Genomic DNA, 25,723 nt, shown 5'->3' with positions numbered 1-25,723 from the left:
TACATTACCTGTTTTTTTTTAATGTACTTGAAATGGTAATAAATCTATGAGTAAATGATAGCTTTCCTATGACATTATTCCTATTATAAAGCATGTTACTTACATAAAAAGGTAAAATGTTCACTCTTGAAAAATGAATGTGTTGAAACAGTTCCATAGTATATTTGTTAACCATTCAGTGTTCCACTCCTGATGCTCTCAGATGGCATACACAAGCAGTGAAGACCAGATATTTATGTTGAATAGTATTCTTCCATTTTCATATGAAAAAGCACATTTCATCAGGGACAGTTTTTGTACTTAATTCCAGGAGACAGAATATTTCCTAGCAAGAAAGGAAAAGATCCGTATGTAGTCTGGCTTTTAAGACATTTGGCAGGTTGAGAACAGCACTGCTTGAAGATTCTCAATTACCATATGGAAAAAGTTAAATAAAAAAAAAAATATCAAATTTCAACTGAGCAGCCAGTCCCTGAGAATTTGCTAGTCCATAGCTGCTTCTCTGAGTTTACAAAGTTGTTGTGAGGACTAATTTAGATTTCAGATGAAGTGTAGCAACACGGAGTTAAGAGTATGCATATACTCAAACATTCCAGTTGATAAATTGCTGTGGTGATGAAAATTAGAATATAAGTCAAGTAAAGAAGCCCTTGCCTATAGCAATTGTAATATGCATGGAGAGAGAGAAGTCTGCTAAGGGCAAAAGTCTAAAAAAAAAAAAAAGGGGGGGGGGGGGCGGGGGGGGGGCAAAACCAAGTTTTGCAACCATATAAATGTAGTACATCCTCAAGACTTGTGATGCAAATCTGTTTGCCAAAAAAGAAATTCATGCAGTTCTGCAGAAGCAGGGCTTTCCTTTTTTTTTTTTTTTTTTTTTTTTTTTTTTTTTTAATAGTGTCAGATACAGAAGTTACAGCTGCACAACCCAGCAAGCTTTAACGTTGAGGAAGAAATACCTTAAGTGCTCAAAAATGAGGGTGATGCGAAATTTTATTTATATGAATATATCTTTCTGGGACCTGGTGTTATCTGAGTGCGTGAGAATGATGGTCTATTCGGCAGGAATCTTTGGTTATAAAATTGAATGTGCTCTTCAGATGGCTGAATGTATAAACGCAGAATTTGAAAGCTTAGTCACAAGAACTATAAACTATTTGAGGACTTGAATGTGCTATAGTAAAGAGGATCCCAGAAAAGTCCAGGTGAGTAGCATCTGCAGTGGAAGGAGAATGAGAGCACCTTACAGGGGAGAGTTTAGGACATGTCGTAGAGAAATGCTGTCTCTGTAACAGCAGTTCCACCGCAAGAGCCTCCTCTGCAATATTGGAAGGTATTGAGCGGATGCATGCTGTAGAAAGCTCAGACATAGAGAGAGCTGGATATGTGATACTGTAGGGGACAGCATGGAGCTTTGAGATCCATATGTAAAAAAGCTTCCAGAAACTTTAACTGCTGCTGGATACCAGCAGAAATGATCTGGAGGGAAATCTTAAGCTGTTTGGTAGGAAACAGAGAGGCTGGCATCTTCCTGGTATTTTTTGAAGTGTTCCTGGTATCATGCTCTGGACAAGGCAAGGTCTTGGTCTATGGCTTAGAAGATGAGATTCAGTGGAACTAGGAGAATCATCTGAAATGATGTATTTTGTTGCGGAGGAGGACCCAAGCTGTGTATTATGGTTGAACTTCTCTGGAATCTTCTTCTTCTGCCTTTTAGTTAAAAGTTAATGCCAAAGGGTACACGAGAACATACAACTTAGATTGATGTATATTCTAGGCAGAATTCATAGGAATATCATATCCTTGAGCAAGGTATAGGTCAGGAGTGGTAGAAGCTTACATAAGAGATAGTAATGAATAGTCTCACTAGTCATAGGGTTATTCAAATGAGGCACAGACAATGCAAAATTACAATGAGTCTGTGCTAGCATACACGCTAAATTTTTTTGTGATAAGATGAGGGAACTGGAGTGCCTGACTTTAAATTATATGCCTAGTATGTCAACATCTCAGAAACTTGGTAGGCAGAAGACAGTCTGTTGAACCCTGGGAAAATGTAAACAGGAAGGACTGAATAGTATGTGCCAGTAAAATAGTGGTCCTGTATGAATGGAAGCTTAGTTTGAACCTGAAAACTGTAAGCAAATAATGCAGAGTTTGTAGGAGTTGAAGTTTTTGTGTTACTAAAAAAAGATGGCTTGATTAACCAGCTGCTCCATTCAATAGCAAGTGGAATGTTCTCAGAATGGTCAGGAATGCTGTAAAATGCCCTTTTAGGAAATGTAATAGTAAGGGGAAACTTTCTAGTGTAGACTGGACATTGTGTGACTCCTGTTGGAGCGCAGTGCAAATGTTTTAGTCATTGCTTGGTCTTGGTTTGCGGGTGGTTGTTCGAATTATTTCAGAGAACTTTCTTGTAAGTATGGCTACAGTATAAAATCAGTGTTCATACTGGAACACCAAAACCCAAAAGGTTCTGTGACAGTGCTCAAATTTAAAAAGGAGTCTACTTAAAATGGAAAAATTTCTGCTAAGAAGCAGCTAAGACAGTGAAGGGAATAAAATTCTTGCTGGTGTCAAGGAGACTATTTAAAGCATAAGTCCTTTTAAGCATATCAGAAAGTAGATGATCATCACATTGTGTGAGGGGAAAATTAAGATTTTGGGGACTCAGAGTAAATATTTTTGTAGCATTGTTACCTCAGCAGTAATCAAAAATCAAATGGAATGGAACATAGAACTTCATGTTGTGGAATGACGGCATTTTATCATGGTTACATATGGAATGTTGCAGTATGCAAAATGAATGACAGCTTTGGGATCACTGAAAAATAATATTTTAGTGCTTCTTCAACTCAAATACCTCCATGAGCAACCTAAAAAAACCCCCAGAACCCATCAACAAAAAGAGCCCTACATGACATAAAATTGCTACAGTCTGTGTTCAAGTTAAGTACACTTCATACTTCTAATTCAAACCCATAATTGGAAAACTCTGCCCGTGTATTCTTAGTACAGTAGCTCACTTATGTACTAATAAGATAGAGAAATCATTTACATTCAGATTTGTCTGCAGAGTAAAAAATTCTTATATTTAATGGTCAAATTTTCTTCTGTTTAGCTTATCTGAATCAATGAAATCTCTGAATTAATGTAAATTTTAATGTAGTCTTCATCTATGGTGATTAATATCCAGCATTTAATAACAGCCACTGTAGTCCAGCGTGTTGAATATCATCTCTATTTGATGCTCCAGAGACATCTAAACCTAGTTAGTTTGACAGATAGATGTAGTGGTTTGGCTCTTTTCTTTATTCAAAACTGAGTAACTAAGCATTAGATTATAATTCTACAGATACAAACTTTGTAGCAGTTAGATCACTAGGTGTCACTAGAATCACAGTTTTGAATGACTTCTAGGGGAATTCTAGTGTAGTCTATTAAGGTTCTGTACTCTTTGCCATAATTGGTTTTATTATTTATTGCTTGAGAATAAAACTGTATTTACCTATTTTGATCAAAAGACATTTAATTTATGTATTAATAACCAAATTCTTGTCTCAACATCATCCTTAGTGTTCATAAATACAGTAGATTGTATCATTTTCCAAGATAACATTAGTCCCACTGTTCTCAAATCAGTCTTTGAAATGAAAAGACAGGAAAAACTAGGGGTAAGGTATGAGTTGGATTTTTGGGTTTGTAATTAAAAAAAAGTTTGCATAAATATAGATTGCTTCTCAGTAAGGAGCTGGTTTTAGTGTTGCATGTACAAAGAGAAGGCAGAAGGCTGAGAGTAATGGGTAAGATGTAAAAGCCAAGATGAGAGGAAGCCTCCTTCCTCATTTGCCTAAATGGAAGAATTTCCTCACCCTGCCCTGCCGTGACATTCTGGAGATTGTAGTTGGAAGTTTACTGACATCACAGTGACCAAGTTAAGGTTAAGTTCACTAGCTAGAGAACAATGAAAGCCTACAGTCCTCACAACAGTCAGGGCAAGACTTGAGATTCATGAGAATCTGGCCAGAAGGACTTCATACAGTGATTTTTTTGAATGCGTGGAAAATAACATATGAGTGGGAATCTTTGACTTCTAGAACAGCCATTTAGAGGTCATCATTAGGAAAAAAAAAATTGTATCATGTCCTATATTTGGTGTGTAATATGTAGATTTTTTTTTTTTTTAGCATTGCAGTAGGTAATTACATTGCAGAACAAACAAACAAAAAAGAAGAACAAAAACCAAAACACCAAACCTGCTCTGATTTATTATACAGGTGTCGAGAAACCGGAGTACATGTTGATGAATCCTTATTTCCTGCAATAGACACTAATGAAGGATTACCACTACTGCTCAAAAAAGTGAGTGTGGGATTTTTATTTTTTTAAAATAGGCCTAGAATAGTAAACTTTAAAGTTTGAACTTGACTTCCTGACTTCAGGCATTTAAGTTTTTATTTTCAGAACATTCTGTAAATTGTACCTATCCATCTGAGTAATTTTTTTATGAGTAGGCTATGGGTGTGAAGGTGTGACATCTTATCTGAAGAAAGGGTGATAAAAGTAGAGATTTATATTGGTAAATAAAGAAACAAAGATTTAAATTAAAACCACATAATGATTAGCTAATCAAAAAAACACAACTGCCATGTGGGTTATGTTTCACTGAATTGTGACGAACCCTAAAATCCTGGTATTTAAAAAAAAATAACAATCTTTCAAGGCTTAGCTTAGCTACAGGCAAAAAAGAAAAGATGGTGACTTAGTCTCTTTTTCACTAAAATCTAATCTGAAAAAATCTGTTAGGTTCTTTCTTCTTTCATAGTAAAGTTCATGTTGGAAAATGTTAACTTCTACAATTATCTGTGAATCTTAAGGAGGTGATAAGTAGCATAGAGTTAAAAATTGATAATAAATACTGCAATAAAGTGGTAGGCAAAGAGTAGTTACTTCTGGCAGTTTTATAACATATAATTAATAGTTTTGTGTGTCTTGTAGCACAAATGTATGCAGCCAAAAGACTTTGTTGAAAAAACTCCAGAAAATGATAGAAAGCTGCAGAGAAAACTGGACAAGATGGCCAAAGAATTAGCTGTACAAAAGACAGCAATTAATGCTGGTAAGACCTACTTTGGACTAAGGTTCAAATATCCTAAGTTATTTCTTTGAAGCAGTTGATGGGTTTGGGTTTTTGGTTGATTGGGTTTTTTTGTTTGTTTGTTTTTAACTTTTATGCATCTCACCATAGAAATAAAGTTGACTTACTTTTTACAGAGTTCTTTGCAAATTTGTGGTATTAAGGCATATCTAGTGATGTTAGGTACAAGATGAGGCTTTGAGCAACCTGGTCTAGTGGGAGGTGTCCCTGCCCACAGCATGGAGTTTGGAACAAGATGATCTTTAAGGTCCCTTCCAACCTAAACCATTCTATGAAACCTATTTTTTTTCAAGTTTTTTTGAAAAAAAAATGAAACCTCATCTAAAGCTGTTATAACTTCTAAATATTAATGTAAAAATGCAATTTCTTTGTGTAGAAACTGATGTACCGGTTTTACTATTTGAAGACAATGGTTCGCTTGTATACAGCCCTGTTAATAAGATAAAAGTTCAATACAGTGCAATGGAAAGAAGAATAAAGGAGATGAAGGAAAAAAGAGAAAATCTTTCTCCTACAGGTAAGAAGTTAAATTTTATTTACCTATGAACATGCACAAATGACTACCATCTTTATTGCTGAATTTTTAGTGTGCTTATCTTGCTCTGGCCTTCAGAATTTTTTTCATATCTTCCTTGATTGCATGTCTTCCCTTCTTCAGGTGTTTCAAGTAGGTGTGAATTCTTTAGCTTTTAGTTTCTTTCTATTTAAAGGCACAAAAAATCATGAAAGATAATGACTGCAAAAAGGAAGTTCTTAATCACTAGACTGCTCAAGAAGACTAATATTTAAGCTAGACTTTCTAAACATGTAAATTGATATTATCACATTTGGTTAAACTTTACAGCGATGTTCTAAATCTTATTTCCTGTTAAGTTTTAATGTGAATGCTGTATTTGACAAAGGTTGTAATGTTGTTATTCCCAGGCCAACAGTTTAAAAAGGAGTCCAAAATTGATGAGACTTCTGTCCAGCTACTGAAGAACAGGATTTAAAAAAATAAATCCATTTGAATGACCTAATTGAATAAATCTAGTTGATTTCAAAACGCAGATCCTGCTGAATTAAATCTAGATTGCAGTTTTCAAGTAATTTTTTTGTGTTTGCATTACCTTACTGTGAAAGTATTGAGGCCTAAGTCATTAGGTTTTGCCAGTTATTATAAAAACTGTTGAAATGTGGAACATCTTTTGAGGGGAGCAGGATCTGTAGTAGTTGAAATTTTAAGAAGTCTATGTCAACTAGACTGTCAGTTTATAATTTCAAAAATAATTGTGGTAGGAAAGTAAGGAACCAGAGATACATGTATGAAAAATTAAGTCTCACTTATTTTAGTGTGGCTTTTATTTGTTTTCTCTGAGTTTTAAGGTAGTAACTTCAAATGTTTTGAAAACCATTTCTGCTATATCAAGGCTTTGCTGCTAATAACAGAATTTGACAGATTCTTTAGTAAAAGGCCTCAACTGTCTTAGGAAGGCGTATAATATTTTCTGAATGGTTTGCCATCATTCTTTAGTTTCAGAAATGTGGTCCTGAGTTATCCAGAAAAAAATTTCCTTAAAACTGTGTAATATCTAATAGGTTTTTTTGTTAGCATGTAAATTTGAGATACTGTTGAGTAGTCTAGAATTATTTATATGTTTATATTAGTTGGCAAAGCAATGAGTTGTCTCTTACAACTGAGCTGTTTTGAAATATGATTAAATGGGGTGGAAATCTGTATATTTGCAAATAGGGCTAATGAGTTATTATTTACATATTCCTAGCTTCACAAATGTCTCGGATACCTCCAAGTAGTTCACCAGGAGACTGCCCACAGTCTACTTGTGTCTTAACTGATTCAGAAGATTCATTGTTACCAGGTAACTAACACTTTATATATTACAGAAATTAAAAATAATACATGCCCTGTATATCGTATTTTGGAAAATATATTTTTTATGGTATACTGAAATGGGAACTCTATATGTTTGCTCTATCATTATGTTTAAAGCTGAATTATTTTAGTTTTTCTTAACTGGCAAAGTATATAGAATATACTATATAAGAATTCAATGAAAACAGAGCATGAGGAATCATACTGGGTAAATGCTGTGCCTTACTGCTGTGTTGCTTGCCTCACCTCTGCTTCTTTCCTCACACCGTTCCCCATTAATGTCGTCTTGTCCTGGCATTGTGTCGGTCTTCTCTGCTGTTACAGTGATCTTGTATAGAATACAGATGTGGAAAGCAAAAAAGAGAACTGAATGAGAGAGACCTCAGAACTGAAATGTCTTCCAAATTTTCAATCAAAAAAACTTGAATTTAAAAGGAAACCTAATGTGTTTTCCAGCTTAAGTATTCAGAGATCAAAGAAATGACAAAGAGTAAAGGTAAATCAGCTTTTAAAATGTTTTATGGTTGCAGATAAATTCAAGTCGTTTATCAAGGTTCTTATTCTCAAAGTTAAGGGTTTGTTCTTGTGGTTTGGCATAGTAGCAGGACGTAAGCGAGAAGGTTATTGTGCTACATCAGTGGTCATCAACAGCATTAATCATGCATAGAGTGGGTATGTACTTCAGACCTCACCTCTTCTGTCAGTCAAATGAGCAAAAAGCTGAAGTCAGATGCTAGTGTTTGATCTCAGTAGAAAAGTAAGGAGAAAGCAGTATTTAGAATTCATAATGAGGGCCACTTGAGCAGCCTGCTTACTCTCCATTCTACTCCAATAGTATACGTCATGCTGTTTTCAAGTGTTGCATTTTGTTGACATCATATAGGAATTCTGTCATGCTGGCTTACATGAGAACAGGGGTGGTATCGTGTAGCCCAAGACAGCTTGGTATGTCTTCGTACAATGTTAGGGAGGAGTAATAGCTTAATACTGGAAGTAGCATAGCTGTGCCAACAAACTTTTATTTTGGTAAATAAGTTGTGTGCTGCTGAGGTTGAACATCGTGATTTGAGAGCTTTACCTTGAGTATGTCCCTCCAGCATTACAACTGCGCAATGTAATTTTACATTAAGAATAGACCTCCACATCCCATGCTAATATTCAGTGTAGCTTCCATCTCTGCTTTGTGACAGTGGCCCTTTTTTTTTTTGTGCTTGCAAGATACATGTGAGTATGTTGGTTAATAATGGTAAAAAAAGTTCAAGAATCCAGTTTAATTTGAAGATTGAAGCTAAGACTGTTTCAATAGTCAATATGCTAGTCTGATCATGTCATGTGAAACTTTTCCTTTCGTCTCCATATAATTAATTTTCCTTAATTTAGCTAGCTACACCATATGTTTAAAAACATTATTTATATTTAGTAAGCAAATAACATCAAGACTTCCCCTAAAACCTACAGAAGCACTTACAGAAGTAGTATTGCTGAAACGTTGCACTCAATGTGTATTTAAACAAAAGCATCTATTGCAATAATTAGATCGTAGAACAAGTTTTTTAAAAGTGTATTATGAATAATCAGAGATGCTAGCCTCATTCAGAGGAATTTATTGTGAAGACCCCCAAAATCGTTTCATAAGAATAGCTACAAGAAAGGATATATTTTTCCACATTGAAATTATTTTTAATACATTGTGTTGATGTATGTGGTATGCTACTATGATGTTGTATTTAATTTCACCTTAACTGCAGAAACTACAAGGTGATGGTAATGCTGTGGTAGTAAAAATGATTATTGAGTTTCGGGTATTACTATAGATAGCTTTATCAATGTAAAATCTTGCTGGTTTTCTCCATAAATGCAAGAGTAAAAGGGAGTTGTTCTGCTGCTTTGGTTCAAGAAAGAGCAGAACAGGACTTACAGGTACTTACCGCATAAGAAGATATGATAGCTAGACCTATTGTATCTTCTTGTCAACATAGAATGTGCTTTGTTTCTAATCCATTTTCTGTTTAGTCTTTGATGACTTACCATATAATATCCAGAGAAGTGGCTAAATCCTTGGTTTTTTCTTTCAGTAGTTTCATATGTATTTTACTAAGAAATTGGTACTCTTGCTGTTTTAAGTACATTTATATTGCCACTTGTCATATGTTGCAGGAGAGCAAATGAAAGACTGCTTGAACTCAAGTTATGATTATCTTTGGGGCACTGATAGATTAAAGGGACAGAAAACAGAGTCAGTAAAACACGCCTCTGATACTTGGACTGATATTCATGTATCCATGAGTGCATCAGTGAATTCTCCTTCACATAGCTATGAGCAGAAGAACTTAACGCCAAAACAACATAGCAGAAGAAGCTTAAGAAAGGTACAGATTTTGCAGCAGACTTTGGATGAAAAATTGTCTTCAGAGAAGAAAGATCTAAAAAAGTTTCCAAAGAAAAATCAGAGGGATGAAAATAGCATGACTACTTCCTCTGCAAAAGAAAGTTCTCTCCTCCAGTTCAAGGGCATGGGTCATATTACTCCTTCCAAAAAAATAGTTAAGTTAAATACTGTTGCTGCTTTAATTGATGGTCTCTCTAATTCACCTATGAATAGTGAAGACTTAAATGCACGTTCATTGGATAGACAATTCCCTGTTGACAGAAATGATTGTATTCTTGGAGAAAAGAAGAGGAAGAAACTACAAACACTACCTAGTTTGAAACTGGCTACCTCAGAACTGGGTGCATCAGGGTCTAAAGAGTTCTTGCAAGCAATTACTACATATAGCAAGTCATCTTGTGCTGAAGATGCTTCTTATGACGACTTCTTTTCATCATCTAATTTTAATGAAAATGAAGTAGAGGTACAAGGACGAAAGGAATCACAGAATCTTCCTGAAGTTTCTTGTAAAGACTCTTCTACAAGCATGGACTCACTTAGTGTGAGTTTCTGTAAGCCACGTAATACTTCCAAGAAAAGGAAGAATAAGTCTATTCCAGAAAATGATCTTCCAGTAAAGAAAAACTCCAAACCAGCTGAACATCCTGGAAATGTGCCATTAAATTATATGTCAGATGGTGAAAAAGCTGACACTGCAGAAGCTCTAGATTCTGATTATGTGAATAGGCTGCCTCAGCATGCTCATGAAAAACCCAACAGAACAAATGTGAATTACTGTACTCATACTACTGGTAAGTTGCCACATAGAGCTGGAAAATGAAAAGATATCACACTGCATTAGATATACTCATGCAACTAAATTTCAAAATGAACTGCCATTCCCAAAGGGAAAAATATTTCAGAATTACACCAAAAGAAGAGAATGCTGCAGTACTGACATTATTTTTTAGTAAAATAAACAGGTGCATAGGTTCTAAAAGAACACTTATTTGTTTTGCCATACGTTACAAACACAAAGAAGTCACCAAGAGATAAGGAAACTGTGCTCACGAAATGCAACAAAAGTAATGTGAGCCTGCCTTTTCCTTAATGCTTGGTATTCTGTAAACTTTCTACTGCTATTCAAAATCTGTTTAAGAAACCAAGGTCTTTATGTTTTAAATGTTATGGTGCTCTTGTAAATTGTTTATAAGTAACTCCTCATCATAGGCCCCTTGTTCAAACTATTTTTATTTCACAAGTTAAAATTTCTACTTTAGATTAATTGCAGTTAAGGGCATAAAATCTGTAGTGGAAACAAATATTTGTGTTAGCAATTTCTAACTTGTGCTATGATGAAGATTAAGAAATTTGAGGGCATGTGCAAGAGTTGAAATGTAAGCATCTTTTTTCAACCATTGCTTTTTTTTGTATGGAACCAATCTTAGTTTTTAATAATAATTTTGAGAGTATTTTTTATATTTGAGCGTTTTCAAGTTGGTTTAGCCTAAGTCATTTCAATGTAAATGTATACCAGAATATTGAAGCTCAGGAACTTCCCTGAAAAATGCTGCTAACTTGCATTGGGGTAATCATTTCCAGATTTTGATATTTTTGAGCTCTGTTTGTCAAGCTTTACATAGGACTAATTATAATTGTATATTTTAGTTATTCATTTTCCCTAGAAAATTCTGCAGCTGTGCATCAATTAATTATATAAAATTAATTATTAACTGAAGGAGCTCACCAAACCTGGTATCAGCCTTATGAAATCATGCAGTGGAAGCGTTGAACGCTGACTGTGCCAATGTCCATGGGTAATAAGTTGATGAACTATGAGCTGCTATTTTGGGTTCACTACATCTGTATTTTAATACCTCAAGTGCATCGTTATAACATAGTTTTTTAAAAAAAAGTTGATACAGGTGTATGTTACACAAGTATAAATGTACCCCCACAAATGTATGAACCTACTGTATGTGGTTTTTGCCATGTGGAGATGCACTGGATGATGATCCTTAAATTACGCATTTCTTAATGTCAAAGAGCTGTCTGTTTTTCATTAAACAATCATGAAAACAAATGGGAAAGGAGAAAATGTTTACTACCTTTAAAATTAGGTACACCAGTTACTTTTAGAGTTAATTCTAACTTTTAAATTCTAATGATTAAATTATGATCAATGTTCTAGCATGTTATGCTTTTATTTCCTCACTAGACAACTTGTTTAAGGTAACAGATTTTGGAGGAGAGGAAAAAGGAACAGTGTTCAGCAAACAAAAGTTATCTGGTGTTTATGCTTTTTATCCTTTTTGTTAGGAACTTTTGTAAGTTTAAATTTGTGTTTCTAGTGATTTTAATAATATTTGTGATTTATCAGTGATGGCTGTTTTCCCAAGTATAATGTATTCACCTTCGTGCATCTATTGCATATTCAAGTAGAACCTAAAGTTTGACAGCTCAGATGAGCTCACTTAAAAATCGAAGGAGTCAATAATGAAAGATGAGTTGTATTTTCCCTAATAATGCAAGTTCTGTGGAAGAAAATGAAAATCTTGTTTTAAACTTACTACTGTGACAATCTATGATGGAATAATTGATTTTTATTAAATATAGGTATAATATTTCTTTTGTGTGTGTGTGAATGTAAGTTTTTTTTCTTGTCCCTGTTAATTAGTAAATAAATAGTAAATTGCTCTGGTTTTTCTGGATGTTGTACATGATTTGAAAACTGGTAAATACACTATATTATTTTTAAAAGCTAAAGAGTTCTTTTCATTCATCACATATATACAGTTAGGAGTAATCAAATATCCATATAAGATTTAATAATATCTGTATAAATTTTAAATATCAAACATTTTTCTTGCCCTTTTTTTTTTCCTTGTGATTTTAGGTCAGTGGCACTCTTACCCAATGTCTTTAACAACGAGTAAGATTTGATAAGCTTTCTTCCACAGACTACTTGGAACATTTGCTTTTGAAGTGGAAGTGTAAGCTAATCCGAAACTAACTTTTCAAGTCCTAATGCTTATGTTGTAGCAAATTTCAAGTTCCTTTGTAGGGTAAACTTAAGGCTGCCCAATTATTCTGCTGAACAGCACAGGAATAAACATGGCTACTTATTTTCATTTTACTCCAAGTCAAATCAAGAAGGGAACTGTCACAGACACAAGTCTTGAAATTAATTAGCTTTATAAGAATATTAAAAGATGCTTTCCTGTTCACTTTTTCTCAGCTTTGTTTCTGGAGATGAAATAATTTTTCTGTTCTTCTGATTAAACCAGCCCTACCTGATAAATTTCAGTGCTCTGTAATCAATAAGTGCTGTGTAACTGGGTTTCGTGTGTCAATGCCCAAATTTTTAGCAGTTACAAAGTGAGGATAAATGGTGGCTTTTCTCTATCATGAATATAAGTTTATGGAAATGCAATAATGGTGGGCTTTCAGAAGACTTGAGGAAATTATGTTCTGAATAGCAAAAACTTGGTATTTGCCCATGCTGGAATAATAACTACAATAATAATAACAACACAAGTTGTTAAATATTCTGTCCGTACGTACTTGAAGGATTACTAATGATGACAAATTCAAGCTTACTTTCTTCATAGTTGGGGTAAATAACTGTGGATATGTACAAAATAGTAGATATGATATAGCTTAATTTCAGTGACACCTTGTTATGATATTCTGAAGTTGAATGCTATAGATAAATTTTTTATTAGATATACATGATTGATTTGATTGATCAAAACTATCTCATTGTGCCTAATCATTACTTTGCTTTTTAACTCAAAATATCAAATGGAATTTTGAAGATAGTATTCTGGTTCAAAACTTCTCACTGATGCTAAAAGATCATGAATGAGTAGAAGCTTAAATTGCAAATTAAAGTCACTTTAATTTGTTATAATACTTCAGAGGGCTATCAGAGTTGTTGATTTTGGATACCTGTCATTGAGCAATGAAGAGATTTTAGGGGATCTAATGGACCACAGTAGCATGAGTTACCTGTGTTTTTGAGCTAAATTTAGGGATAACTAACAGCAGATGGAATCGCTTCAAAAAGTTCTGTTGACTTTATCTGAAATACCCTAAGAAAAGCTGCTAAAGATGAAACCTCCTTACTCGTGACTCAGCAATTGCTTTAAAAAGAAGCAACTGGGGGAAAGCAGACAATTGATGGTGAAGGTTGAGACCTACATGATGGAAAAGCTAGCAAGTGCTTGAGAAGTCCTGATAGTCAGGAGAGAAGTAGGAACTGGGCTGCAAAGAGTAGTCCTTATTTATATGATGCGTAAGATCCCCAAGTTGATAATCAGAGATGATGGACATCGTCCCCCCTTCCTGCTTTCCTGTAAATATGAGGAACCAATGAGTGCGAACCCTAACTGGAAAGAGGTCCAAACATACAGGTCTTGAGACTTTAATCCCAAGTAGGGCAAGAGCTGTGGACCTTGAGCATTCAGACCAAGAGTGGCAAAAGGAATATTACACCACTTCTCACTGCCAACCCAAAGCCACCCCTCCAAAAAACCCCAAACCAGTACATCGTCCTTTTACAGTAACTGAAGTGACTTACTGGAAATGAACAGAAGTATACATTGCTTTACCTGCATCTACTTGGGGTAAAGCAATGGAGTAGATGATCTCCTGACATCCTTTGCAGTCCTGTGGTGTTTGTTTTGGTTTTTTTTTTTTTTTAATTCAAAATAAATGTTTTTAAAAATCTGTTTTCCAAGTAAAAAGAGTTAAATTAAAATTTCTTAGTTTTTTTTATTGTGTGGCAAGATCTTTTGTCCTCTTCCACTTGCCATCAGTCTTGCCCTGTGATTGAAGATGATGGGCCTTGGTGCAATACCAAATAAAATCAACATAGTTAAGTAATTAATCCTCCCTTTGTTAAATGACACTTTGTGTTTAAATATTGGATTTAAGTTAATGATTGTACCTGAAAGCCATGTTTACTTGTATTGTGCAAAAATTACAGTGCTACTGTGTAAATTAGTGAGAAGTTTGCAACTTCATTTTGAAGAAGTGATGAAGTTTTGACTAATTTAAAGGTTATCATTTTAAGATAAGTAATCAATAATGGAAAATGTTTGTCATCATTAGTTGTGCTGTAATTTTTTATTGTTGTTTTTCTGTCATATCAAGGATTGAGAGTTCAAGTAGCTGGCAGGAAAAACAAATTTTTCTTACTTATATATGCAGTCAGACTAGTAAATATGGATAGTACCCTTCAGTATTTTCCAGAAGTAATCAGAAGAACCTTACTTGTGAGGAGCTGAATTTAGACCACTTTTTATTTTTAGGCCACTAGTTATTAAACTGTAACTGGTCTCATGCATTTCTTTGAAATGAAAAATTTACAAATGTCCTGAAGTAGACTCCATTGAATTAAATTTGGGAAAAATTATCTGCTTAAATTTTCAGTAATGAAAACTTCATTGATCGAAAGATAGATCAAAGTTTTTCATCTTATGCAAGCCACATAATTTCTCAAATTATTCAAAAGTTTATTATTTAATGCTTATAAAAGTCACCCTGACCGTGTTGAAGAATTAAATATATGTTAATACTCAAAATAGGTGGTGAAAAATACTGCTTTTTGGCAGCTAAACTAGAGTACGTTCTTATGGATGGTGCCTTTTTCTAGATAATTACACTGATAAACTGCATGCGCCTGCAATCCTTGCCTGCGAACAGCTTACTAGATTTGCTTGCAAAGTGTTGTTTGAAAACATGTTTCAGACCTTCAGGTCATTTGAGATAAATGCAGTGTGTACTGAAAGCATTGACATTTCAATAACAAAGGAAAACTGTAGCCACCGCTGCTTCAAACTCTCAAAACAACTCTGTGTTCAGAGAAACTGCAAATTTTGTAATAAATAGAAAGCAAATTAGCTGATTGTCTGCTTGCGGTTGTATTGGATATCGGGAGTTCTACAACTAGTTTATTTACAAGATCAGATACTGAAAGATGAATTCAGAAATTTGAATGTCACTCTTTTTTCCATAACTGAAATACAGTGGAAAAATAACTGGTACAAATTACTAACTCTTAATTGTATCTTAATTGTTCGTAGCTCGTGCTACGATGAAATAATTGGTGGTGGTTTCATTTAACAAGATTGGATTTTTCATTTCAAGTTTCTAAATTTTTAATACACTTGGTTTCTAGGTGATGAAAATGAAGTTTCAGATTGTCATGTTACTGATGGCTCTTGCAAAGTTTTTAACGAAAAAAAGAATAAGCACAATGGGGGGTTAAGAAAAACTAGAAGACTCCGAAAGGTCAGTTTAACTGGACGTATTTTTTAAGATCTTTCTTTTTCTTGGAGAATCACCAAGTGCCTTTGTATGTACAAAAAAGAAATACATTCTTTATGCACTATCAACTTAAAAACTTTTCTGAGTCTTACTTTCCTTGAAATGTTATGCAAATGGTCTTCAAAGACAATATGTATAACCATGGAACTCTGATTTCTGGTAATTTGTGGTGGCCAAGTCCTGCCAAGTTGACGTAAAGGAGGTTGGTAAGCCAGCTCAAGATATTTTAGTTGAAAAGCCGCTGAAGTAACCTGAAAAGATGCCTATCATTTTTTGGAGGAGTTACTAAATGGGGTAGGGGGTTTTGTTTGTTTTAGAGTGGGTTATCCCCAGTAGATCTTTCTTCAGGATAAAGATGCAGTGATTTCTTCTAAAGCTAAATTTCTTAACTTACTATTTGAGCTCAATTTGGATGCAAAAAAAAAGACAGGTGAGAGGATTGGGTTGGCACTGAATTTTTTAAGGTGTTCTTCCCTTATAAAAGTTTTGTTCTAAGTAAACATAAAACTGATAAGGAAAATAAGTAATTATTTTTATTAGGAAGTCATACAATTAAAATTAGCAATAAATTGTTTTGAGAATGGTAAGTTCTAAAGCATGAAAAGATGTCTGACGTAACATTATATGAAAGAGATTTGACAGATGTTTCCTTGGTAGCTATTGGTGAAGTTTCAGAGAGATCGATCACAGATTTCGATCGTTGTTAATGAAAAGTTCTGAGCAGGTGCAATTACTAGGCTGCTCAACCATTTAAACATCCTGAAGATTCAATATTAATCCCATGGACCAGCGATCTTCTCTGGGTTAAAATTATTATTTGACTTGTTGCCTGCATCTTACTGCTTGTGACTTTTTCTAAGTATTTGTTCACTTTCTTTTCCTAAATATATATTATTTGTATAACTAATAACTAGGTATTATGTAGAATGTATAAATCAACTCCACTCTAGATCCATGTCATATAGAAACATTATAAGTGTACTTTTTAGGCAAAATCACCTCTCCAGAACAATTTCGTTTCCTGCCACAGAAATCTGACTAAAGCTGCTAAATGTATATCCGCAGTCAGTGGCTCTACCTAAGGCTATTTGCAGAAACGGTGCCTGGAGATTTACCAGATTTGTGGTACTGATTCCTTCTCCTGTATAATTATGCTACAAGAGCATTATGCAATAGTACTAGTTTTGATTTCATTTCTCTTAAGAAAAGATCTCAACATAACTGTTACATACTGACAAGAAACAAAAAAGAATACGAAGTTCTTTTTTAATGTTCCACTTTTTCAGTCCAGGGGCCAAATATTGGCCTTGCAGTCAAAGGTGATGTCTTTGAATGGTTCTGCTTGGTCTCTGCTAAGCTTTCTTTTGCAAAGCATGCTCTGTGAGGTGTTTCAGTAGCCAAAGCTAAGTAGTAGATGGAGAAAATTCCTGTTCAGTGTTTTTAAAAATGGCTCCCTTCATCTGTCCGTTACAGCCAGTTGATAATACAGTTGGACTCAAATGTCAATAACATAGCAGTGCATACTTTCTTTCGTGTCATGAATGTTTTTGGAGTTTTTTTATAGTTTTAAAGGTTTCCAGTTGCAGTATGGCTGTGCAAATTGATATAGAGACAATGTTGGGGTGTTTTTTTTGATTGAAACATAAAAAGAACTTCACAAAAAGATTTTTATGTGATTTAACCAGTCTGGCAACCAGACTTGCACTGAAAAATTTTACTGCATCTTTTCCTTGAGCCATTGTCTGTTAGTATATATTAAATTTTTATGAATATGTCTTTCTAAGATCTATTTTCCAATGTTTGTATGCATGCATACATGCAAAATATATAAAGCCAATGTTGGAGATCCCTAGGAAATTTAGTGAAGCAATTTTAAGAGCATATTGTTTTGAACAAAATCAAACTATCTAAATTTTTTTAAAGAATTAAGTTGCAAAGCTTCTCTAGTACCAGTCACAACATGTTCTTGAAGCTTTTTAAAAACAACCAAACATTATATAAATTTTTGATAAACACTTTTTTCAATGGCTGCAGCTTAAACATTGCAACATTTTGCTAATGTTTGGCAAAGTGAAAGTGAAGATAAGTTAGAAAATTTGTTTCCTTTGCCCAAAGCAAAAAGTGTATGAGAGAAATAGCACATTTTTTTTTTAAAAAAATTCATTGAATCATAGTATTGTGAAGAATTTTCTAATGTTTATTTAAACCTTAAAGTTTATGTTAAAAATACAAGTGCAAAAGAAATGGCATTTCCTAGCTATTTTAATGGACTAATGTTTCCAGAAATGTGACTATGTGAATTTCTAGGCCTTTTATATTTAAAAATAAATTAAAAAAAAAAAAACTTTAAATTATGATCATTGTAGAGTGTATACATTTTTGTAGTGAATAGTACCAATATGAGGCTTCAGATCATATTGCTGGTGTTCTGGGAATCTGTTGTAAGTGTAGTCTGTTAAATTCATTACTTAGCTGTAAGTCTCTTCATTTGGGAAGCAATGTAAATAGCAGTTAAGTTTTTTGTCATAGAAAAAGAGTTTGAAATCTAATACCCCTTTAAAAATATTTTAGGTGTTTACTGAATATAATTCCTGGACAATGTATGAATTGAAAATTTTTAGAGTACTTTAGTTGTAACTCATTCACATTGTCTACTGCAATGAACACTACAATTATAACTCATTCGCTATGGTGAAGGCATGTCAGTAGGCATTTGGATTTCACTATGTTATGGTATTTTTAAAAAGCCATACAAAAATATCTGTAGGAATTAAGACCAGGCATAAGTGTTAACATTGTTTACCTCCATGGTTATTTCAATTTGTCATTTGTAGTTTCTTTAATATAAATCAAGCTGTCGATTTGGCATTTCTCTGCTGTGCTGCTGTGTTATGCATTTGTTTTCTTCAAAACCTCATGCAGGTTGAGTTTCTTGTATATTGATTTAGCTGAAGTTAAAATAAAGAATGACTTTGTTAAGGTACATTTATATCACAATTTTAGGTTAAAAGTACTCATATTTTCTTTCTTTATCTATACTATTTATATAAGCATGCTTATTGTACTCTTAATATGGTAGACTTCTAATCAGTTATCTAAAATTGTACTGTCAACTAACAAAAACCTTGAAGACAGAGCAGTTTATAACGACAGCTGCAGGCATGTAGGGGGAAGACAAGTAAGATTTTTCAGGAATTTTTAATAGCACCAGGATCAAGTTTTTGATTTTAAAACGCCACCACCCCAAAAAAAAAAACCCTGGAGTTTTGGTGTGTTGTACATATTCAAATGTACTGCATAAAGGTAGATTTATAAAACTGGGGTATAGGTTTGAAATTCTTGGTTTTGAGACATGACAACCCATAATTGAGGATAGTTCCAGATTCTTCTCATGCACAGCTGGCAAGGATTAATCATGGAATTGTCCAGATTGGAAGGGACCTATAAGATCATCAAGTCCAACCATCAACCTAATACTGCCAAAACCACCACTGAACCATGTCCCTAAGCACCACAACTACCCATCTTTTAAATACCTCTAGGGATGTTGATTCCAACTCTTCCCTGGGCAGCCTGTTCCAATGTTTGAGAAACCTTTTGGTGAAGAAATTTTTCCCAACATTCAATCTAAACCTCCCCTGGCATAACTTGAGGCCATTTCCTCTTGTCCTATCACTTGTTACTTGGGAGAAGAGACTGACACCCACCTCGCTACAACCTCCTTTCAGGTAGTTGTAGAGAGTGATAAGGTCTCCCCTAAGCCTCCTTTTCTCCAGACTAAACAACCTGAGTTCTCTCAGCCATTCCTCATAAGACTTGTGCTCTAGACCCCTCACCAACTTTGTTGCCCTTCTCTGGACATGCTCCAGCACCTCAATGTCTTTCTTGTAGTGAGGGGCCCAAAATTGAACACTGTATTTGAGGTGGGGCCTCACCAGTGCCGAGTACAGATCACCTCCCTAGTTCTGCTGGCCACACTATTCCTGATACAGGCCAGGATGCTGTTGACCGTATTGGTCACATGGGCACACTGCTGGCTCATATTCAGCCGGCTGTCCACCAACACCCCCAGGTCCTTTTCTGCCAGGCAGCTTTCCAGCCACTTTTCCCAAAGCCTGTAGCACTGCATGGGGTTGTTGTGACTCAAGCGCAGGACCCAGCACTTGGCCTTGTTGAACCTCATACCATTGGCCTTGGGCTATTGGTCCAACCTGTCCAGATCTCTCTGTAGACCCATCCTACTCTCAAGCAGATCAACACTCCCACCCAACTTGGTGTCATCTGCAAACTTACTGAGGGTGCAGTCGATCCCCTCGTCCAGGTTGTTGATAAAGATATTAAAGAGAATTGGCTATAATACTGATCCCTGGGGAACACTGCTCGTGACCGGCCCCCAACTGGATTTAACTCCGTTCACCAACCACTCTTTGAGCCCGGCCTTTCAGCCAGTTTTTTTACCCTATGAAGAGTACACCCATCCAAGCCATGAGCAGCCAGTTTGTCCAGGAGAATGCTGTGGGAAATGGTATTGAAGGCTTTACTACAGTCTAGGTAGACAGCTTCCACAGCCTTTCCCTCATCCACTAAGCAGGTCATCTTGTCATAGAAGGAGATTGGGTTTGTCAAGCAGGACCAGCCTTTAATGAACCCATGCTGACTGGGCCTGATGACCTGGTTGTCCTGCATGTGCTGCATGATGGCAATCAAGATGATCTGTTCCATAACCTTCCCAGGCACCGGCATCAGACTGAGGCCTGTAGTTCGCCAGATCTTCCTTCCGGCCCTTCTTGTGTATGTGGATTAATTCCTATGAATGTCAGCAGGTGGCTTCCCTGGTCTAGAAATCTAAGTTGATGATACTGGATTGCAGGGATAAAATAAACCTTTTATGTGTTGTGATGCATTTTTCAATTATTCCATGGAATTAAATACATAGTTCTTTGTTGCTTTGCACAGGAAGGACGAAGTGATATAGCTAAAAATCATAAAGCCAAAAATGTATTCAAACAAATTTAGTTACAGTGGCATTAATGTGTTGGTATGAGGGTTGAGTGCTCATTTCATTGCTTAATGTCACAAAAATGTTTACATTTATTCCAACACTTGTTACATGTCATAAATGTAAACATTTTGTACTTTAAATAGATCAGAGGAAGAGTCATTATGAATAACCAGTTAACTGACATTTTTATTCAAGTAAAAATTTGTTTCATATTTTTAGAAGGATATGAGAGGTGATAGGTATCTTTTAAAGGATCTAACGGTATCACATCACTAGAAATGCAATTGGAGTAAATTTTACAATCAAAAAAACCCTTAAAATACTGTCTTCTGAGTGAATAGAACAAACTCTTCAACTATGTGAAAAAAAGTTAACCATCATGAGGGATAATTAAAACCATATTTTCATAGAGAAGACAGTATGGACATAACTGAAATTTCTTCAGTTTTGTTTTCAAACAGATTCATCTTGGCTTGTATTTCTGTAGCTCTTGGATTTGGGTGAAGGTAAAGTTATCAACACTGAAGTTGAGATTTTTGAGAGAAGAGGAAACTTTTACAAAGTATCTAAGCTTATGCTGTGGAACAATTAGTGTGAAGCAGGCCATTGTTAGATCCTGTTATCAAATTCCTTTTTAAAAATATTTTATTTGTGGCAAAACAAATTTTAATATCCTTCCAATTTTGATTTTGTAGTTGCTTTGAATAAGTACATATTTTAAACACTGATACTTGAAATGTTACTGACTTCCAGCTTCAAATGAACAGTAAACTAGTGTGAATTAGACAAGGTGGAAGCATGCAAGCTTATTTACAGTTAACAGTGAAGAAACTGAAACTAGGTACACGTTTATGATCTGGGGAAAATACTTGATTTAATGGGGGTGGTACACAAGTGGTCATTGAAAATTATTCAAATTGATTGTTTCGGGTGTAAAGATGAGACAAGTGACTGAAGCTACAAATTATAAGAGTGCTTGCATGGTACCATTGAGAAACTTTTATGCTATTGGCAGATGAAATATTCTATAAACGGCTGGGAGAAGTCTCAAGATCGCGAGCTCTAGTCCTCGTGGGAGACTTCAATTTGCCGGACATCTGCTGGGAATACAATACAGCAGGGAGGGAACAGTCTAGAAAGTTCCTGGAAGGTACTGGGGATAACTTCTTAACACAACTAGTGAAAGAGCCAACTAGGGAAGGTGCCCTGCTGGATCTGTTGTTTGTAAACAGGGAAGGTCTTGTGGGGGATGTGATGGTCGGAGGCCGTCTTGGCAACAGTGACCATGAAATGATAGAGTTTTCAATTCTGGGAGAAGCAAGGAAGGGGGTCAGCAGAACTGCCACCTTGGACTTCCGGAAAGCGGACTTTGGGCTCTTCAGGAGCCTGGTTGACAAAGTCCCCTGGGAGGCAGTCCTCCAGGGCAAAGGAGCCCAGGAAGCCTGGATGTCTTTCAAGACGGAAGTCCTAAAGGCGCAGGAGCAGGCTGTCCCCGTGTGCCGTAAGACAAGCCGTCGGGGAAAAAGACCGGCCTGGCTAAGCAGGGAGCTAGTGTTGCAGCTTAGGGAAAAAAAGAGGATATACGGCCTTTGGAAGGAAGGGCAGGCCATCCAGGAGGATTACAAAGAGGTAGTAAAGCGATGTAGGGAAAAAATCAGAAGGGCCAAAGCTCAGCTAGAGCTAAACCTGGCTTCTGTTGTCAAGGACAACAAAAAAAGTTTCTATAAATATATTAGCGATAAAAAGAGGACCAAGGATAATATCTGTCCTCTAGTAGATGGGGCTGGTAACATAGTAACCAAGGATGAGGAAAAGGCTGAGGTACTTAATGCCGTCTTTGCCTCAGTCTTCAGCAGTAGGACCAGTTGTTCCTTGAATTCTCCGACCCCTGAGCTAGAATACAGGGATGGGGAGCAGAGTGAAGCCCCTGTAGTCCAAAGGGAAATGGTGAGGGACCTGCTTCAGCACCTGGAGGTGCACAAGTCTATGGGGCCGGATGGGATCCATCCAAGGGTGCTGAGGGAGCTGGCGGAAGTGCTCACCGGCCCACTGTGCATCATTTATGAACAGTCCTGGATAACCGGGGAGATCCCAGCTGACTGGAGGTTGGCAAATGTGACGCCCATCCATAAGAAGGGCCGGAAGGAGGATCCAGGGAACTACAGGCCAGTCAGTCTGACATCGGTGCCTGGGAAGGTCATGGAGCAGATCATCCTCAGTGCCATCACACGGCACATGCAAGAGAACAGGGTGATCAGGCCCAGTCAGCATGGCTTTGTGAAAGGCAGGTCATGCCTGTCAAACCTGATCTCCTTCTATGACAAGGTGACCCACTTGGTGGACGAGGGAAAAGCTGTGGATGTTATCTACCTGGATTTTTGCAAGGCTTTTGACACCGTTTCCCATAGCATTCTCCTGGAGAAACTGGCTGCTCATGGCCTGGACAGGTATACTCTTCGTTGGGTAAAAAACTGGCTGGATGGCCGTGTCCAGAGAGTGGTGGTAAATGGAGTTAAATCCAGTTGGTGTCCAGTGACGAGTGGTGTCCCCCAGGGATCGGTGCTGGGGCCCGTTCTCTTTAATATCTTTATCAACGATCTGGATGAGGGGATCGAATGCACCCTCAGTAAGTTCGCAGACGACACTAAACTAGGGGGGCGTGTTGATCTGCTTGAGGGTAGATTGGCTCTGCAGAGGGATCTGGACAGGCTGGACAGATGGGCTGAGGCCAATGGTATGAGGTTCAACAAGGCCAAGTGTCGGGTCCTGCACAGTCCTACAGACTGGGGGCGGAGTGGCTCGAAAGCTGCCTGGCAGAAAAGGACCTGGGGGTGTTGGTGGACAGCCGGCTGAGCATGAGCCAGCAGTGTGCCCAGGCAGCCAAGAAGGCCAACGCCATCCTGGCCTGCATCAGGAATAGTGTGGTGAGCCGGACTAGGGAAGTAATCATCCCCCTGTACTCGGCACTGGTGAGGCCTCACCTCGAGTACTGTGTTCAGTTTTGGGCCCCTCACTACAAGAAGGACATTGAGGTGTTGGAGCGTGTCCAGAGAAGGGCTACAAAGCTGGTGAAGGGTCTGGAGGACAAACCTTATGAGGAACGACTGAGGGATCTGGGGTTGTTTAGCCTGGAGAAGAGGAGGCTGAGGGGAGACCTTATCACCCTCTACAACTACCTGAAAGGAGGTTTTAGAGAGATGGGAGCTGACCTCTTCTCCCTGGCGACAAGTGATAGGACAAGAGGAAATGGGTTCAAGTTATGTCAGGGCAGGTTTAGATTGGATATTAGGAAGCATTTTTTCACTGAAGGGGTTATTAAACATTGGAATAAGCTGCCCAGGGAGGTGGTGGATTCACCATCCCTGGAGGTGTTTAAGAAAAGGGTAGATGAGGTGCTTAGGGACATGGTTTAGGAGTGGTGGTGTTTTTATCAGGGTAGGTTAATGGTTGGACTTGATGATCTTAAAGGTCCCTTCCAACCTCACTGATTCTATGATTCTATGAAATGTCTGGTGCTGTGGGTTTTTTTTTATCCGTATCTGATTTGAACCTAGAATGTTTCTTTTTCACAAGATGTTTCATCTTACGTGAAGTAACCCTGAAAGCGTCTGACCAACTCTAGCTGATGACAACTGAATAGTTGATTATTGTTAAACTGTAGTTATCCAGCTGACTCAACATAAAGTTGAAGAAAGAAGTTGTTGGGAAAGAAGCTTTTGAGCAGACTACATTGTAGGACAAGTAACTTTGAAAGTGTCTAGTGATAAAAGGATCTAATGTTGTACATCACCGCAGAAAATTTTCTTCCTTGGAGTGCCTGAAATATGCCACTGAATAGGGCATTGAAATCCAAGAAGAAAGTTTGTTTTTACTGGCAAGACACAGCTTATGCTATTGCTATACCCAAACTAGCTGTGGTAAGTTTTTGTTCCAAATGTCCAGGTTTTGTAAAAATATTGGCATTTGAGAACAAAATGTCATATTGATAAGTACTGTTAGTATTTGTTTCATATAAGTGGAATATGCAGATACTCATTTGATAAAATACTTCTTTCTTTTGGTATAAAATTAAGTAATGAAAAATTCTAAGAACTTCATATTGGCATAATGGATTTAAAAAATACTGAATGCTCTAAGAGTGATGTATAGGAAAAACAGTATCAGCAAGGCTAATATGAGATGGCTAAAATCACTGAAAAATATTCTTATTAAATATTTGAAAAGCACAGTTTCAAAATAGTGCCTGTGACTTCGTACTTACTGGTCATGCTCAAACTTTTCAGATGATAGCACTGTAAAGGATGCCTTTGTATCCTATGGTTTGAGACAGTTTTATAAATCCTGCTGTATGTTTAATCTCACGATTATTTTCACTCAACCTTTGTAAGACAGTTCTGGTTCTGGACTTCGTCCAGCTAGTGAATTTGTCCCCCCATGCTGCTTCCACAACGAGTTGAGGGCTTCCAGAACAGAAGCCATACTCTTGGTACCTGCTGCTGCACCTTACGGTGCATGCTTTGTGCCATGTCCTAATGGCAACAGCTTTGTTACCACCACTTAGGGATGCTACCATTCCTGCCAGGAAAACCTTCTGTAGGTGGACCTAGTGGGCTGACTTATGGTCTTAGGTCCCAAGAAATCATTCTATTTATGATTGGTTTCATGCTAGCTATTCTGGACTACCTATTGAAGTGCTATGGTCTATTTCTTAACCTGAAAAAAGTGTCTTTTCAAGTCAATACCTTTCTATGGCAAAAGGCACAGCCTCCTCTCAACTCTAATTTTAGGGTGTTTCCTGTTGTTCCAGGGACACTTGCAGCTGCTTGGAACACTGGAAACGCGCTGTGACAGTGATGTAGCAGGTGGTTGACTTTGCAGTTTGTCATCTTAGAAGGCAGTGTAGTTAAGACCCAGGAGCTGAATCTGCCCAAGTTTTTATAAAAAAATCATCACTAAATTTCTGTTCAGTCAACAAAGTAACATTTTGGTTCT

General features: G+C 36.6%; 1 protein-coding gene across 1 annotated transcript in view; it reads left to right on the top strand.

The window, feature by feature from the left end:
• MCPH1 (microcephalin 1) overlaps window positions 1-25,723 on the top strand; it is a gene marked incomplete at its 5' end in the record, with an annotated part of 134,459 nt that overhangs the window by 5,091 nt on the left and 103,645 nt on the right. Inside the window, 6 exons of the mRNA XM_082480419.1 lie at window positions 4,275-4,359; window positions 4,996-5,116; window positions 5,532-5,672; window positions 6,919-7,014; window positions 9,186-10,208; window positions 15,581-15,693. Coding sequence (XP_082336545.1) covers window positions 4,275-4,359; window positions 4,996-5,116; window positions 5,532-5,672; window positions 6,919-7,014; window positions 9,186-10,208; window positions 15,581-15,693 — 1,579 coding nt within the window. The remainder of the gene's footprint in view (window positions 1-4,274; window positions 4,360-4,995; window positions 5,117-5,531; window positions 5,673-6,918; window positions 7,015-9,185; window positions 10,209-15,580; window positions 15,694-25,723) is intronic.

The sequence above is a fragment of the Vanellus vanellus genome, assembly GCF_965231255.1.
Source record: "Vanellus vanellus genome assembly, chromosome: 3".
In the NCBI taxonomy this organism is placed as follows: domain Eukaryota; kingdom Metazoa; phylum Chordata; class Aves; order Charadriiformes; family Charadriidae; genus Vanellus; species Vanellus vanellus.
Note: the sequence above shows the minus strand (reverse complement) of the source record. Positions and strands in the feature narration are given on the sequence as shown.